This window comes from Rosa rugosa, chromosome 5 (genome assembly GCF_958449725.1).
Source record: "Rosa rugosa chromosome 5, drRosRugo1.1, whole genome shotgun sequence".
In the NCBI taxonomy this organism is placed as follows: domain Eukaryota; kingdom Viridiplantae; phylum Streptophyta; class Magnoliopsida; order Rosales; family Rosaceae; genus Rosa; species Rosa rugosa.
In genome coordinates, this window is record NC_084824.1 from 54,630,715 (window position 1) to 54,646,279 (window position 15,565).

Sequence of the window (15,565 nt, forward strand, 5' to 3'; positions counted from 1 at the left end):
TTAAGCAAATGGAATGAAGTTCATTACCTTAGAAATCTTCCTAGCATATACGACAGATATGATTCACATGCCATGAGCATCAGAAGTGTTAGGACTATACATAATGCTGAGGTCTATGTCAGAAATTCTAAGATGAGGGTGTTTCAGTCATCTTTATTTAGATTAATTGTGCCAACAGTTTCCACTCTGCCTCCGGCTAAATACCTTCCTTAAATGTGATGGTGCAGGCATATGCTGAACTTCTTGAGGAAGAAGCAATAGATATTCCAGCATGGTTTACTTTTGCTTCTAAAGATGGAATTAATGTGGTGAGTGGTGATTCCATCTTTGAGTGTGCCTCTATTGCTAATGCATGCAAGCAAGTTGTTGCTGTTGGAATCAACTGCACACCACCTAGATTTATCCAGAGGTTGATTTCATATGTAACTTAGCGATCTTTGGTCAATTGGAATAAATTAGCATATGTAACTTAGCCCCTCAACATTTTCATATAATTGATGTTCCTTTGCCTATCAAATTTGCAGGTAACAAGCCAACCAATAGTGATATACCCCAACAGTGGTGAGACCTATGATGGTCAGAGCAAGCAATGGGTGGTAAGTGTCCTTCTATATGAATAGACAGTGCTTGTTGCCCTACTCCATCAGCTATAGCATCTGAATTTAGATCATTATAATTCACAAAGTAATGTTCTGTTTGTTGGATATAATGTTCTATTACCAAATGGTGAATCTTGTACCATTTGTTTGTAAAAATATGAAACCGATCTTCCTTGAATTGTATATAATAAACTGTTCCATGGATGATGAAAATGTTGAATTAAAATGTTTGTGAAAAAGCCTTGACTGCATGTGCTTTCGATTGCAGCCATCGAGTGGGCGGGTTGATGAAGAATTTGCAGAAATAGTCATAGCGAAGTGGCGTGAGGCTGGGGCTTCCCTGTTTGGAGGCTGCTGCAGAATAACTCCAAATACCATAAGGGCAAATATCTAAGGCTCTTTCTAACATTCTTCTGTAGCTAACGATGCTTAGTTGAGTTCTGAAAATGAGATGTAAATACTTGTAACTGATGCTAAGAATATGGGCATGTTTCTTTTTCATTTCCTTGTTTTGTAACTCCAAGGAAGTAGCAAATTACTATCACCATGGTGCTGCTGCTGTATGGTGACTGGTGAGGTTGTTTCACATCGAATTGTTAGGATGTGATGAGAATTAATTAGGAAAGGCAAGTCCTAGTTGGATTTGGTTAGTCTTCCTAATTGGACATGGTTGATGTCAAAGTTTATTCCTATCAGGAATAGGATCTTTCTCCTGTACAAGAAGGTTTGGTTTTCCTACTACCAATTGGATTATAATTGGGGTGTCTATATATAGAGGGCATGGGTAATAAACCAAGGCATGGTCGGTGCATGCGATCATCGACAAGAGAGTGTATATCTCTTGGGTAAGGGAGCAGAGATGTCAAGAGTGAATACAGCTCTTGGGTGAGAGTGAGTTCTTGAGAAATTCTATGAGTGTGGGTGTACAAGGGTTATGGGTTTGGGTTATGGTGATTTAGCTCAATTGTATCTTGTACTGTAATTATTCTCATAGTGAAGAACAGGTATCTCTCGGGAGGACGTAGGCATGGATTTATGCTGAACCTCATTAAATCTCAGTGTTCTCTTGTCGCTTGTCTTGTGGTTTGTTTACTTTTCTATCGGTCTACTCTGTGAGCCTTGACAAGAGGGATTCTAATTTCCCTAACAAGTGGTATCAGAGCCGAAGGTTCGGCTGGGACACCTCATCATTCAAGGTGGAGTCAGTTACATGGTTAAGGTGTTAACTCAAAGTGCATTAGGTGGAGCCAGCTCGGGGAAAATTTCTAGCAATGTGGAGTGGGTCAAAAACTCAAGAAAGTCATAATCGAAGGAAGTCGATAGGTGGAGTGACTCGGAGGCTAAGTGGTGCGAGCCAGACTCAGAAAAAAAATCCTAATTAAAGGTGGAGTTGCAAGAGACCAAGATATGACTCAAGGGAATGATGCTTGGTGAGAGTGTATATCTCACTAAGGTGGTTCGTGGTGTCAGCGATGGTGCTTGTTCGTCGTTCGTGGTATTCGTTCGCCGAAGGTTTGCATGTTGATCGTGGTTGTTCGTCATGGCTTCAGGTATTGCCTCATAGTTTGAGGTGGAGTAGTTTGACAGAAAAGGAAGTTTCACTCTTTGGGTGTAAGTGAGTGAAAGACATCCTAGTTCAACGGGGCTTAGTAAAGTGTTGAAGGGAAAGGATGTGAAACCGGAGAAGACAGCGGATAATGCACGGAAAATTGTCGGGGATTTAGTGATCATAGCAGGTCTAAATCCAGAGGTAGGGATGCTACAAGCGTCGTGACTAGGGTCATATGAAGCGAAAGGCTTGGATGGCATTGCTGTAGCAGAAACCTGTTTTCATATAGGAGATGTTCTCACAATCTCCATAGGTGACACATGTTCTTGACTGGATATTAGATTTGGGATTGGTGTACTTTGGGTGGTGTGAAGATGTCCCAAAGTTACAGAGGAATTTGATATTCAGGAGCTAGTTGGTTTCCAAGGGCTATAAGTGTTTATAGCAGGTGGAGCGGAAAAATCACACATGGCGGTACAGTCCTCATACAGGGAGAACAGTGTGGTAGGTATCATCTGGTATGTCAGACCTCGATGGATAATGGGAAACAGGATTGCGCATAGGCGAGTCTCGTTTGGGGGTACAGCAGAGACGTCGTTGACAAGTTTCCTAGTTCAGATGATGGTGAGAAGGAAATCCTGCTAGGGAAGGGGTTGTTTTGAGGTCCCTCTTCAGAGTCAGTTGTTGATTGTTGACTCGGTGCAGTTACACATAGGATTGGCCGTTACGAATCAGGGAGGACCACAATTGATTCAGGCTATGTGTTGCTGGTACAAAAAAAGGCCAATGGTTAAAGATGGTGCAAGGTAATTTTGCATGGCATTCTCATCAAGGTGGAGATTGTTAGGATGTGATGAGAATTAATTAGGAAAGGCAAGTCCTAGTTGGATTTGGTTAGTCTTCCTAATTGGACATGGTTGATGTCAAAGTTTATTCCTATCAGGAATAGGATCTTTCTCCTGTACAAGAAGGTTTGGTTTTCCTACTACCAATTGGATTATAATTGGGGTGTCTATATATAGAGGGCATGGGTAGTAAACCAAGGCATGGTCGGTGCATGAAGAGAGTGTATATCTCTTGGGTAAGGGAGCAGAGATGTCAAGAGTGAATACAACTCTTGGGTGAAAGTGAGTTCTTGAGAAATTCTATGAGTGTGGGTGTACAAGGGTTATGGGTTTGGGTTATGGTGATTTAGCTCAATTGTATCTTGTACTGTAATTATTCTCATAGTGAAGAAGATGTATCTCTCGGGAGGACGTAGGCATAGATTTATGCTGAACCTCGTTAAATCTCGGTGTTCTTTTGTCGCTTGTCTTGTGGTTTGTTTACTTTTCTGTCGGTCTATTCTGTGAGCCTTGACAGGAGGGATTCTAATTTCCTTAACACGAATAACAATGCTTTTGTTATCTTTTGGAGTTAAATTTCACTAGCATTCCGTAGTGAGTCACTGAGTCCTTAAGATTTTAAATGCAATTTCCTCCATAGAAACTACATGGAACCCAAACAAAGTGTACGCATTACACTAGATAATTTCCTTGTTCCATCAAGCATTATTTTCCAAGTCTTCATAGTCGTCGTCACTGAAAAAAGAAAGAGAAAAAGAATCAAAGATCGAGTCTTCCGAGATAATTTCAGTCCAGTCTAAAAGGAAAAAGTGAGTGTACGGTAAAAAGAGAAATTGCAAAGAAAAAAGAACAAGGCTGATACAGGTTCTGATTTAAACATTTAGTCGTTTTCAACCTCACATTTTCACATTTCAGGATTTTCAGCAGGCACCAAGAAACTATCTTTAGAAAGAAATTGACGAGAGAGAGACTTTCAAAAACAGAAAAGATAAAGGTAATAACTCTTGTATAATTGCATGATGTGTTCATCTACAGTAGGATGTTGTTTATACAACAATTGATGAAGACCTAGCTACTACTAGACAATAGATCACATGTGCTATCTGAAGGAGTTGTCTAATGTACAATTGAAATGTGTGGTTTTGGTGAAGTCTGGAGCTGACGTATAGCAACAAAACTGGTTTCTTGTACTATGGAGTCGGTGCACAAGTTGTCTCCTCTTGTGGGGAAGTATTCCAGATAGTTCCTTTGGGTAAGGATTGCCTATGTGCATCCTCATTGCTGATGCTATTGTCATGGTCGGCTTGCTGTGGGATTATAGTGTTATTATCTTCTTGAGAGTTGAGATCTCAGATCTACAATACAGAAGCATTGCACTAGATAATTTCCTTGTTCCATCAAGCATATTTTCCAAGTCTTCAAAGTCATCATCACCTCTGAAGAAAAAGAAAAAGTGAGAGGAAGCTCCTTGGCGAGTGCGACTCGTAAGTGTACAGTAAAAGAGAAATTGCAACGAAAGAAGAACAAGGCTGACAACACAGAAGTAGGTCAATACAGAGGTGCTGATTCAGTCATTTTGAACCACACATTCGCACTGCAGCAGGCACCGAGAAACTATCTACTTGAGAGTTGAGATCTCATATCTACAATACAGAAGCACTCTAAGAAGGCTGATCAATAGGAAGGCAACATTCAACAGATGGGGCAAAGCAAATCAAAGCAAAATACGGCTTCTCTGACCAATGCAGCAGCCAGTTCTTCATCTTCTTCTCTCCCACTTTCTCCTACTGATCACAAAAAGCATTACACATACGAGGTGTTCCTGAGTTTTCGAGGCGAGGATACGCGTTGTAATTTTACGGATCATTTGTATACCGCTTTGCGTGCCAGGGGAATTGAGACCTTCAGAGATGCTGATAAGCTTAGAAGAGGAGAAGAAATATCACCAGCTCTTCTCAAAGCAATTGAGGAGTCCATAGTTTCAAGCGTCGTCTTCTCTCCAAACTATGCTTCCTCAAGGTGGTGTTTGGATGAACTCGTCAAGATACTTGAATGCAGAAAATCTGGACAAGAGGTTATACCAGTTTTCTACAAGGTGGATCCCTCACATGTACGACACCAAACGGATGCTTTCGGTGACGCATTTGCCACGCTTGTAATTCAACCCAAATACAAGGATAGCATTGGCAAATGGAGGGGAGCTCTTTCATATGCAGCAAATTTGTCTGGATGGACTTACGAGGAAGGCCGGTATGTTTTTTTTTTTTTACCCAAAACCCCAGTAGCTAGTTAATTAAATGTTTTTTTGAAGACGTGCAGCTTTAAATCATTGGTCTTCTACTTTATTTGATTTTCGTATATACACTTTTAAATTCATAGGTCTGAAGCTGAATTTATCAAGATGATTGTTGGGGACTTGTCCGCCCGAGTAGTAAACCCTTCATATGACTTGGATGTTGCTGAACATCCAGTTGGATTAGAGTCTTGCAGACAAGATGTCAGCAGACTTTTTGATGCCGAGAAGAATAACATGGTAGGCATATGGGGGCCTGGTGGAATAGGAAAAACCACAATTGCAAACGATGTGTTTAATTCAATTCGCCATGAGTTTGACTATAGATGTTTCTTGTCAGATGTTAGATCAACTAGTCTAGCTCAATTGCAAGGGAGACTTTTGTCTCATATTTTAGGGGACATAGTTTTGGAGGTGGGCAGCGTTGATCAAAGAGTCAGTTTGATAAGAACAAGAATGCGAAATAAAAAAATTCTCTTAATCCTTGATGACGTGAGTCATGATAGCCAATTAAAGAATTTAGTTCCATCCCCTGATTGTTTTGGCCCAAACAGTAGAATTCTCATAACAACAAGAGATAAACGCTGTCTAACTGCTCATCAAGTTAATGAAGTATACGAGGTCAAAATTTTAGATGATGATCAAACTTTGCAGCTATTTAGCCTGAATGCATTCAAAAGTAATGGACCTCCACATGCTTACCTGGAACTTGCACAACGTGCGGTATGCTATTGCCAAGGCCTTCCATTAGCTTTGATAGTTTTAGGCTCCCATCTATTTAATAGAAGCATAGAGGAGTGGGAAGCTACACTAGGTAGTTGTAAAGGAGGTCCTCAGGCAGATATACAGAAAGTTCTTAAACTAAGTTATGATGCTCTAGAAAAGGATGTGCAAGAACTATTTCTTGATATTGATTGCTTCTTTAATGGTGAGGCTGTAGCCGATGTGAAACCAATACTGGAAGCTTGCCACGACCACAAAACAATGGTGACTGGTATCGCACAACTGCAAGAAAAAGCCTTGATAAGAATTGACGAAGATGATTGCATTTGGATGCATGACTTGATAGAAGAAATGGGTCAAGACATAGTGCATCAAGAGTCACCTGATGAACCCGGGGAACGCAGCAGAGTGTGGAGTGAAGAAGATGTCAACGATGTTTTAACATTAAATACAGTAAGTATATTAATGATGTTTTGTGTTTTTCAATTTGGAAAGCATTTTATATTGAATATAATTTCTTATTGAGACCTTGAAGAAAATTGTATTGAAACAGTACTTGTGCTTCCAATTGAAACTATTTATTTATTTATTTTTGGTCCGAATAGAAATTGCAACCATAAAGCCACGTTTGGTTCACGGAAAGGAAGCATCAGGAAAGGAAACTTGTTCATTTCCTGCGTTTGGGATGCAAAAATAAAGGAAATCATTTCCTGAAGGAATGGAAAATAAGGGGGAAAGTGGTTCATTCCAAATTTCAAATGAATCACTTTCCCCCCTTCTTTTCTTGCATTTATTACTCACAACATATTATTTTATTACATTATTTACAAACTTTTTAATAACTTTTCTGATAACTTTCCTTACGTTACCAAACATTGGAATGGAAAGTTGTTGGAAAATTTCATTTCCCTTCTCATTGGAAAGACAAAGGAATTACTTTCCTTTCTGTGAATCAAACGAGGCCTAAATGTTGCTAGGTTAATGAGCTTGCTTTTTTTTTTTACCGTAGGGAACAAAGGAAGTTAAAGGCATTCAAGTCCCACAATCTTCTACTATATCTCTAAATGCTAAAAGCTTCTCAGGGATGGAGAAGCTTAGATATATTTCTATGAGCAGAATGGTGAAATATGAATCCGTCTTTGGAGATATTGATTATCTCTCCAACCAATTGAGGTGGCTTGATTGGCCAACATGTCCGTTGCAATCTTTCCCATCTGATTTTCATGCAAAGAAGCTTGTAAATCTTGATATTTCTGGCAGCTGCATAATCACACGACTATGGGAGGCACGTAAGGTACTTATTTCTAATCATTCATTTATTTCAAGACTTCTTTAATTAAAAATAAGTAATAGATAATTGTGTTGTAAATTACTGCATTCACTTGGTTGATCTTTTCCTTTTTCTTTTGCCATACAGAATTTTCCAAGGCTAACATTTATGAATTTAAGTGGTTGTACATCCCTAAAGGAACTCCCAGATTTCAGTGGAATCCCTAACTTGAAAGAGTTGGATCTATCTTGGTGTACCAGTTTAGTTGAGGTTCCTGATTCAATTCGATTCCTTCATAACCTTGTTACCTTGAAAGTTGACAATTGCTCTAACCTTATTATGTTTCCAAGAAAAATCAACTTGAAATCTGTAGAAACAATCTCTGTTAGCTATTGCAAGCTTGAGGAATTTTCAGAAGTTGGGGAAGAGATGGATTTTTTGAGAGAATTGAATCTAATAGGCACTTGCATTAAAGAATTGCATCCGTCCATTGCAAAACTTATTAGGTTGGAAAAGTTGGACCTAGAGGACAGTCAAAATCTTACATTTCTGCCTTGTAATATTTATGAGTTGCACAATCTGAAGACTCTTTCTGCGAGAGGATGCTCAAAACTGGCCACATTTCCAAAAATTCCAGTAAAGATGGATTCCTTGAGACGACTCTCTCTTGAAGGCAGTGACATAAGAGAATTGGATGAGTCAATTGAAAATCTCAATGGGCTTGAAGAGTTAGATCTTACTAATTGCAAAAATCTCACGACTCTACCGTGCAGCATTTATGGGTTGCACGATCTAAAGACTCTTGATGCAAGTGGATGCTCAAAACTGGCTACAATTCCAAAAATTCCAGTAAAGATGGATTCCTTGAGACTACTCTCTCTTAAAGAGTTAAAGGCAGTGACATAAGAGAATTAGATGAGTCAATAGGAAATCTCATTGGACTTGAATATTTGAATCTTACTTATTGTGAAAATCTCACAACTCTACCGTGCAGCATTTGTGGGTTGCAAAATTTGTGGTTTCTTGATCTTGGTGAATGCTCAAAACTTGTCAGATTTCCAACAAATACCAAGATTTTGAATGTCGATGGTTGCTCACTGTCACTTCCCAAGCTAGGTGTGTTCAGTATCTCAGGATGCAGTTCATTATCAGATTGTGATTTCCTGATGACTCTTGATTGCTGGGAAACATTAGAGTGGCTTAATCTGTCAAGAAACAATTTTGTTAGTCTTCCTGCTTGCTTCACCAAATTTGTCAGGTTGCGTGACCTTGACTTGCGGGATTGCAAGAGACTCCGAGGAATTCCGGAGCTTCCACCAAACGTTAAACCACAAACCTGGGGTTGTGAATCACTGGAGGAGAGATCCTCGACATTGACAGATCCTGGAGCTGTGATAGAGGCGGCGTCGCCGTCAATTGAAGAGCCAACTCCATCCCCAGCACCAGTGAATCCTCCGAAACCACAACGCACTGCCGCCGGGGGGCAAGCATCAATGGTCCATTCTGCTCATGAAATGGCTATCTCCCCAATCCCCATGATCCCTGACCTGCAGACCCATCACGGTCGCTGGCATTGGTGGCGTTCGTATCTTCAACCGAGTTGTTAAGGCTTTGGGTATGAGCCTGTTTTGAGGCTGTCTTCATCTGCTATTTACTCATCAATCTGTAAGTTCATATATTCATCTTTTGCTTTTAGCGCAGATCTATCTTGTTTGTTACTGCATTAGAATTTCAAACTTTGTAACCATGTGCATCATGTACAATTAATTATGGCCTATTTTGACTTGCAACTGTTATTCCAGAATTGAACAAATGGCCCAGTCAAGTTACTCACTATAAGCACTACATGGTACATTCAAAGTGATGTATGCATTGGCAGTCAGAAATATGTATAGTCCATGCACTCTTTTTAGGCAGTCAGAAATATGTATGCATTGGCAGTCAGAAATATGTATAGTCCATGCACTCTTTTTAAGAAAAATCTTCCTAGTATATTTGCATGCCACAAGCACGTTAAATCTTCCTCGACGGATTACAACTTGAAATTTCATAAATAAGTATTGCCAAACTCATATACAACAATTTTTTGGTATCAGGAGTTCTAGCCTGGCTTTGGCTAAGTTTCTTGCTTCGAGGTGATGCGGCAGGTGTGTGCTGACCTTCTTGAGGAAAATGAAATTGGTTTTCATTGTTTCTAAGGATGGAATTGATACTGTTAGAGTGGTATGCCGATTCGAATTCCGAGCAATAAGCTACCAAAAGGCAGGCATTTAATTGGGGATAGCATGGTTTACGATGTGGGTGTTTGGTTGCCCGGGGAGTTTCAGCCGCAGCTAGAAGTTACCCCCATAGCTAAGTATGGTTCGGATCCTCAGCTGGTGTTGGGCCGCCAAATTGCGGTGAATAAGTCATATATATGCTATGGATTGAAGCAGGGGAATATTCGGGTTTTGAATATACACACTGCATTGAGATCGTTGTTTCGAGCTCATACACAGGTAAATGGAATATTCTATATATATGCACTCTGTTTGGATTAGCAAAATGCAGTGTAATGATCACTAATGTAATTTGACTCAATCATAGCGATGTAGGTGCTGATGCTTTGATTAGTTTCTTAATAAAAAGTTATAATGCACTTTATTGATGGCTGCAAAATTTAGTAGAGTTTTTGCTTTATCTCGTGTATACTCCTAAGCGATGTCTTGTTCTGTCAGAGGGTCACAGACATGGCTTTCTTTGCCGAGGATGTTCAGCTTTTGGCTAGGCAGCTCTTTTTCATTCCATGCTTAATACTTTTCTTCCTCTGGTTTGTTTTTGCAATATCTGACATCATTTTCTGCAGTGTCAGTGTAGAAGGACAGCTTTTTGTGTGGAAAATTTAAACAAGGTCCAGATGAAGAAGGTACGCCACAAATCACAGGAAAGATTGTTAATGCCATTCAAATAATTGGTGAGGGGGAAGCTGTTCATCCACGAGTTTGTTGGCACTGTCATAAACAAGTAAATGATTCTGTTAATACTATTTTCACTATTATCAGTCAAAGAGTTATATCTAATTGCTTTTGATGTCCATGGTCATTGTCTGTTATTCTTGTAGTGGTTGATTGATCTATCTTTTGCTTGTATACTCTCAGGAGGTTTTGGCTGTTGGGGTTGGGAAGCGTGTACTACGAATTGATATTACTAAAGTTGCAAAGGGTGAAGTCCCTTCTGCTAAGGATCCTATTAAGTGTCCTGTTGAAAAGCTTATTGATGGGCTCCAATTTGTTGGTAAAAATGATGGAGAGGTGACAGATTTATCAATGTGCCACTGTTGGCTATTCCTGCTTCAGGGAATTTTGTATGAATTAGGATAAATTATTGTTCTTGGTCCCGCCAAAGCCCTTTTATATGGTACAGCACAAGAACTGGATATGGCAGATGAACTTTATTTTGCTAAAGTATAAGGAAAAATCACTAGTGCTGAAAGAGATTGTAAGAGTGTAAGCTGTACTATATTTAAGGAGATTGGCAATTTTTCTAAACTTAGTACATAGTATGATACTATTAGGAATGGAATAGTGGTTCATGCAATTTCAAATTCATTCAAGAGGCCATCTTCTTTATGAACAATACAAATATTATTTCTGAACAAGGTTAAGTAGGTGATCAACTAGTTTATGATTCCTAATTGACTGTTTGGTTTGTGAGTTGTATGGATTCAGTATAGGTTTGAATAAGATTTTTATATACATGTGAAACTTTTCTTCCTAATTTCTTGTGGCCAAGTTCTGCCAATTGACACCTTTTGGGTAAACGTGTTGTGTTTCTACAAAATTTGGGTTTGTAAAATCATTTCCTGCACCATACTGCATTTTAAGTTCTTCGAAGGTAATACATCATTTATGGGGCAACTAGGGTGCCTGTTATATTTAATTTTAATTTTGTTAGAGTTGGTCATGGGTTCTAATGCATGAGCATGTTATGGCACGTATATTTTATTTATACACAATATGCATAAACATTTTTTCCCAATATTCTTGATTGATATAAGTTTTGTGACTCATACATTTGGTCATATCCTGATACAGATAAAGATCTGGGAAGATTGCAAGTCACAACCACTTGTAGTACTGAGACCCTATGATGGCCTTCCTGTTTATTCGTCTATATTTGTTTACATTGTATCGTAAGGTTCTGTTCGTGATTCTGTTGCCTAATGATGATGGCTATGCATGTCCTAGTGGATTGAAGTGTAATTGCATGAATCCATTTTACAGGGCCCACTTAATTGGGAAGTGAAGATCTGGTCCTCAGCGAGTGAAGAAGGCTGGCTGCTTCCCAGTGATGCTGAGTCATGGATGTGTACCCAGACCTTAGAGTTAAAGAGCTCTGCTCAATCTCGAGTTGAGGATGCATTCTTTAATCAAGTCATAGCATTGTCACAAGCTGGCCTTCTTTTACTTGCAAATGCTAAGAAGAATGCTATATATGCCATGCGCTTAGACTTTGGTGGTGAGCCAGCATTTACAATGCCTATTATGAGCTTTACTGGGACAAATATATTACCTCATGGTGAAATCATTCAGGTTTGTTGTGTCCAAACACAAGCCATTCAACGGTATGCTTTGGACTTATCCAAGTGGTTACCTCCCCCATTGGAGAATTCAGGTTTAGAAAAGTCAGATTCCAGTGTTTCACATGATGCAACTGAGGCGGTGTCAACTAATTCAGCATCGGAACCAACCATACAAGCTACTAGTTTTGAGGGTGCAGTTGCCTTGAGGTATCCTGTGCGCACTGGTTCGGTTGGTGCTGCCAATTCAAAAGATATTAGCATTTCGTCTATGGCATCAAAACCTGTTGCATCGCCACCGGAGACTAGTGATGCTGATGCTGGAGAGGAAGACCACTAGCCCAGGTGATGGTGATGGTGCCAGCATGTCAGAACCACTAGCCCTGCCTCATTCTGGAGAGGAAGACCAGGATTCCTCTACAAAAGATGTATCTGGGTCAGCTACCGCCAGAACCACGTCACAACTACAAAGACCAAATGCAAAGTCGAGAAAACAGAAATGGAAAAATATGCAAGCATCAGGTCCATCTTCCCCATCACCAGGTGTGCTCAACTCAATGGAGCCCTCCAATGAAGCAGGTGGCACTGTGGCAGTTCAAGTCCCCACTCCGGAGAAGCTGCATTTCCTCAAATTATAGCCAGGCAGGATATGATGAATCAGGTGAGTGCTGAAGAATTTGGAAATTCAATTAACTTGCATGTCTATGATGTACCAAGTATTTTCAGCTTAGCCTTAGTAAAGCAGGCTTAGTAGCCTTTCCAAAGTTAAGCTACTACCATTTGAGTCCATCTTCAAGTCTTTTATTATTTCGTGAAACGGCATATTAATATGAATTTTCTTGTTCCATTTCACCTGTCTATATCTTGGCAAGAGAAAAAGGTTCTATGTTTGTGTATGTTATGGCTGTGTTTTGTGCAATCAAACTTGTTTTTATGTCCATTATCCTTTCTATTAAGTATGGCTTTTGGTTTATGCGTAGCTAATGACTATGCAAAAAGATTTGCAAAAGCAGATGACAATGATGGTTACCGTCCCAATTACAAAGGAAGGCAAACGAATAGAGGCGGCTCTCGGTCGGAGTATGGAGAAGGCTGTAAAGGCCAATAATGTTGCTCTGTGGGCTCGGTTTCAAGAAGAGAATGCAAAGAATGAGAAATTATTGCGAGACTCAGTCGTTTGATCAATAACTTTGTGAACAAGGACTTTCCGGTCATGTTAGAGAAAATCGTGAAAAAAAAATTATAGCTGCTGTTGGACCAGCTGTTGTTCGTGCAATCACTCCAGCTATGGAGAAAACAATACCTTTGGCTATATCTGATTGGTTTCAGGTAAGAATTTTGATGATCTGGCTTGTTCCTTTTATAAAGTTGGCTTTTGTTATCTAATTGATGCTTTTGCTGCAGAGAGAAGTGGGAGATAAAGCAGTTAATCAATTGGAAAAATCAGTTAATTCAAAACTTGAAGATACTGTATCCAGGCAAATCGAGGTGCAGTTTCAAACATTGGGTAAACAAGCTCTTCAGGTATGTCTAAATGTCGTAGTGACTTAATTTCTTTGTATTTCTGATTTGAATATCTAACAATGTTTGATTTCCAATGTTTAATCAATTGGAAAAATCAGTTAATTCAAAACTTGAAGATACTGTTATCCCGGCAAATCGAGGCACAGTTTCAAACATCGGGTAAACAAGCTCTTCGGGTATGTCTCAATGTCATAGTGATTGATTTCTTTGCATTTGTGATTTGAATATCTAACAATGTTTGATTTGCTTCAGTAAACCTTTTAACTAATGATATATATGACCTTTTCGCATAGGATGCTCTCGAGTCTAGCATGGAAGCTTCAGTGGTACCTGCCTTTGAGAAGTCATGTAAATCCATGTTTGAGCAAGTAGATGCCACGTTCCAGAAAGGAATGGTGGCTCTGCAGCCTTTTGTGTCTGCACATTCGCCATTGGCCCATGCTTTAAGGGTGTGTGTGCTTGTACTCTGTCCTGCTTCTTCTCTTTTAATAATTTATTTATTGACAAATTTTCTTTGCTTATGCTTTCAAGAATTATAATGTTTGTGGTCTTTGATTCTATATGAGAAAAAGGGGAATGAAGATTGGTAGCTCATTAGGAATTATTATCTGCTCACAATGACTGTAGAACTTCTTGTGGGGTGCGCTAGTATTTATGTAACTGGTCATAGGTTGATACAGCAGAAATTGAATGTGTAATGCTGTTTCACTAGTGTTTATGTTTTGAATCTCAAAAGATTAATGTTCTCCACCTGCAAGAGTAGTATTTTTGAGTTGATGACTGAAAGGATGAGTTTGTGATGGGTTCCAGAGACAAGGTTTTCTTTTGGTCGGTCAAGATCCCACTGGTTGATATCTTTCTAGGAATGAGAAATTTTTTGGCCTTGCTTTTGCTTTCGTATGTGGGTCTTCTGGGTTCACTATGGTGTACAGTTACATCTGCATGTATTTATGTTTGACTCTGCATTGTGATGTTAATTGCAGGAAGCTATTAGCTCTGCATCATCAGTGACTCAAACCCTAAGCGGAGAACTGGCTGATGGTCAACGTAAGTTAGTAGCTCTTGCTGCTGCACGGGGAAACTCAAGTGCAGTAAATCCTGATTGTTGTTTCGCCCTGTATAATGCATTGTTGTAGTCAGCATTCATATCAGAATAGGGCAATCTATATGGACTGTTACTGCATTAGAATCTGACACCTTGTTACTCCCATGCCCATGTAGTGTCATGTGCATACAATCTACTCTGGTCTATTTTGAGGTGCATTAGCAGAAGCAAATTTCACTGAGATGTATTCTTTTAGAGTGGTTCAAAGCAACAACTTGAAACGATGCTGCTCAACTTCAAATTTCAAACTGTTAGAATCAAGAGTTTTTATGAGTATTCCTTCCTTCAAGATATTCCAATTTAGGGTTTTTCTCTTTGTTCTGAAAATTGCAGTAGTAAGCATATTAGGGTTGACATTTCTAGACATAAGTTTTTCCTCCCCTTCTTTCTGTGCCATTTGTTTTCATTCATGTACTGAAGGACAAACATTCTCATGTTAATCTTTTCACTATTTTAATTTTCAAACCTAAGGATTGTATTATATAATTGGTGTACTTGCAAGCAGTGAAGAATATGCTAAAAGTTCTAGTCTGACTTGGCTAAATTCCGCTTCAAGGTGATGTGACGGGCATGTGCTGACCCTTCTTGAGGGAAGAAGGTTTTCTTTGTTTCTAATGATGGGGTTGATGCTTTCGGTAGTTATTGCTTGTTGGAGTTTGCCGATGTTGTAGATTCCTGCAAGCAAGTTGTTGCTGTTGAAATCAACGGAACACCACCTAGATTCCTTCACTGGTAGATTTTACCTATTTGAAAGGTACAATCCCTAGTTACGTAGTTTAAATTAAACATGCATGATTAGCTCTTAAACCTTTCCGTATAATGTTCCTTTGCTTATGTAGTTGGAAGGTTACCAGCAAACATGCACTGATATACCTTGATAGTGGCGAGACTCTTCTGATGGTCAGAGCAAGCAAGGGATGGTGAGTCCCCTGCTTTATATAAATGATATTCTGTTCATTCTTTTCCTCCAACACCCTTCTGCCGAAATAAGATATGATTCAAATGAATGCTTTGTACTTTGAGCACATGAAAACAGAAGGTAATGGCACTTTAGATTTCTCATCTGTTCTTAAAAAAGTCTGACTGCATGTCTTTTCCA

General features: G+C 39.4%; 2 protein-coding genes, 1 long non-coding RNA gene and 1 pseudogene across 3 annotated transcripts in view; all 4 read left to right on the forward strand.

The window, feature by feature from the left end:
• Window positions 1–446, forward strand: part of LOC133710642 (homocysteine S-methyltransferase 3-like) — a 94,196-nt gene extending 93,750 nt beyond the window's left edge. The window contains exon 10 of the mRNA XM_062136781.1: window positions 228–446. Coding sequence (XP_061992765.1) covers window positions 228–431 — 204 coding nt within the window. The 3' untranslated portion in view covers window positions 432–446. The remainder of the gene's footprint in view (window positions 1–227) is intronic.
• Window positions 447–3,984: 3,538 nt separating this feature from the next.
• Window positions 3,985–8,185, forward strand: LOC133711923 (disease resistance protein RPV1-like). The gene is made up of 4 exons (XM_062137994.1): window positions 3,985–5,243; window positions 5,373–6,462; window positions 7,019–7,303; window positions 7,427–8,185. Exons 1-4 carry the CDS (start codon window positions 4,693–4,695, stop codon window positions 8,183–8,185), a joined length of 2,685 nt encoding a protein of 894 aa, XP_061993978.1. The 5' UTR covers window positions 3,985–4,692.
• A 66-nt stretch (window positions 8,186–8,251) lies between these two features.
• LOC133710644 (uncharacterized) lies at window positions 8,252–10,046 on the forward strand. Its single transcript, XR_009846788.1, has 3 exons — window positions 8,252–8,944; window positions 9,376–9,777; window positions 9,997–10,046. It is a non-coding gene; the product is annotated as an uncharacterized LOC133710644 (long non-coding RNA).
• Window positions 10,047–10,064: 18 nt separating this feature from the next.
• LOC133711924 (enhancer of mRNA-decapping protein 4-like) lies at window positions 10,065–14,965 on the forward strand (annotated as a pseudogene).
• The last annotated feature ends 600 nt before the right edge of the window (window positions 14,966–15,565 follow it).

What these genes read in the sequence shown, in the direction of transcription:
- LOC133711923 (XM_062137994.1), top strand. Translation starts at nt 4,693, where the DNA reads ATGGGGCAAAGCAAATCAAAGCAAAATACGGCTTCTCTGACCAATGCA. An exon ending in TGGACTTACGAGGAAGGCCG is followed by an intron (nt 5,244 to 5,372) that starts GTATGTTTTTTT and finishes TTAAATTCATAG; the next exon opens with GTCTGAAGCTGAATTTATCA. An exon ending in ATGTTTTAACATTAAATACA is followed by an intron (nt 6,463 to 7,018) that starts GTAAGTATATTA and finishes TTTTTACCGTAG; the next exon opens with GGAACAAAGGAAGTTAAAGG.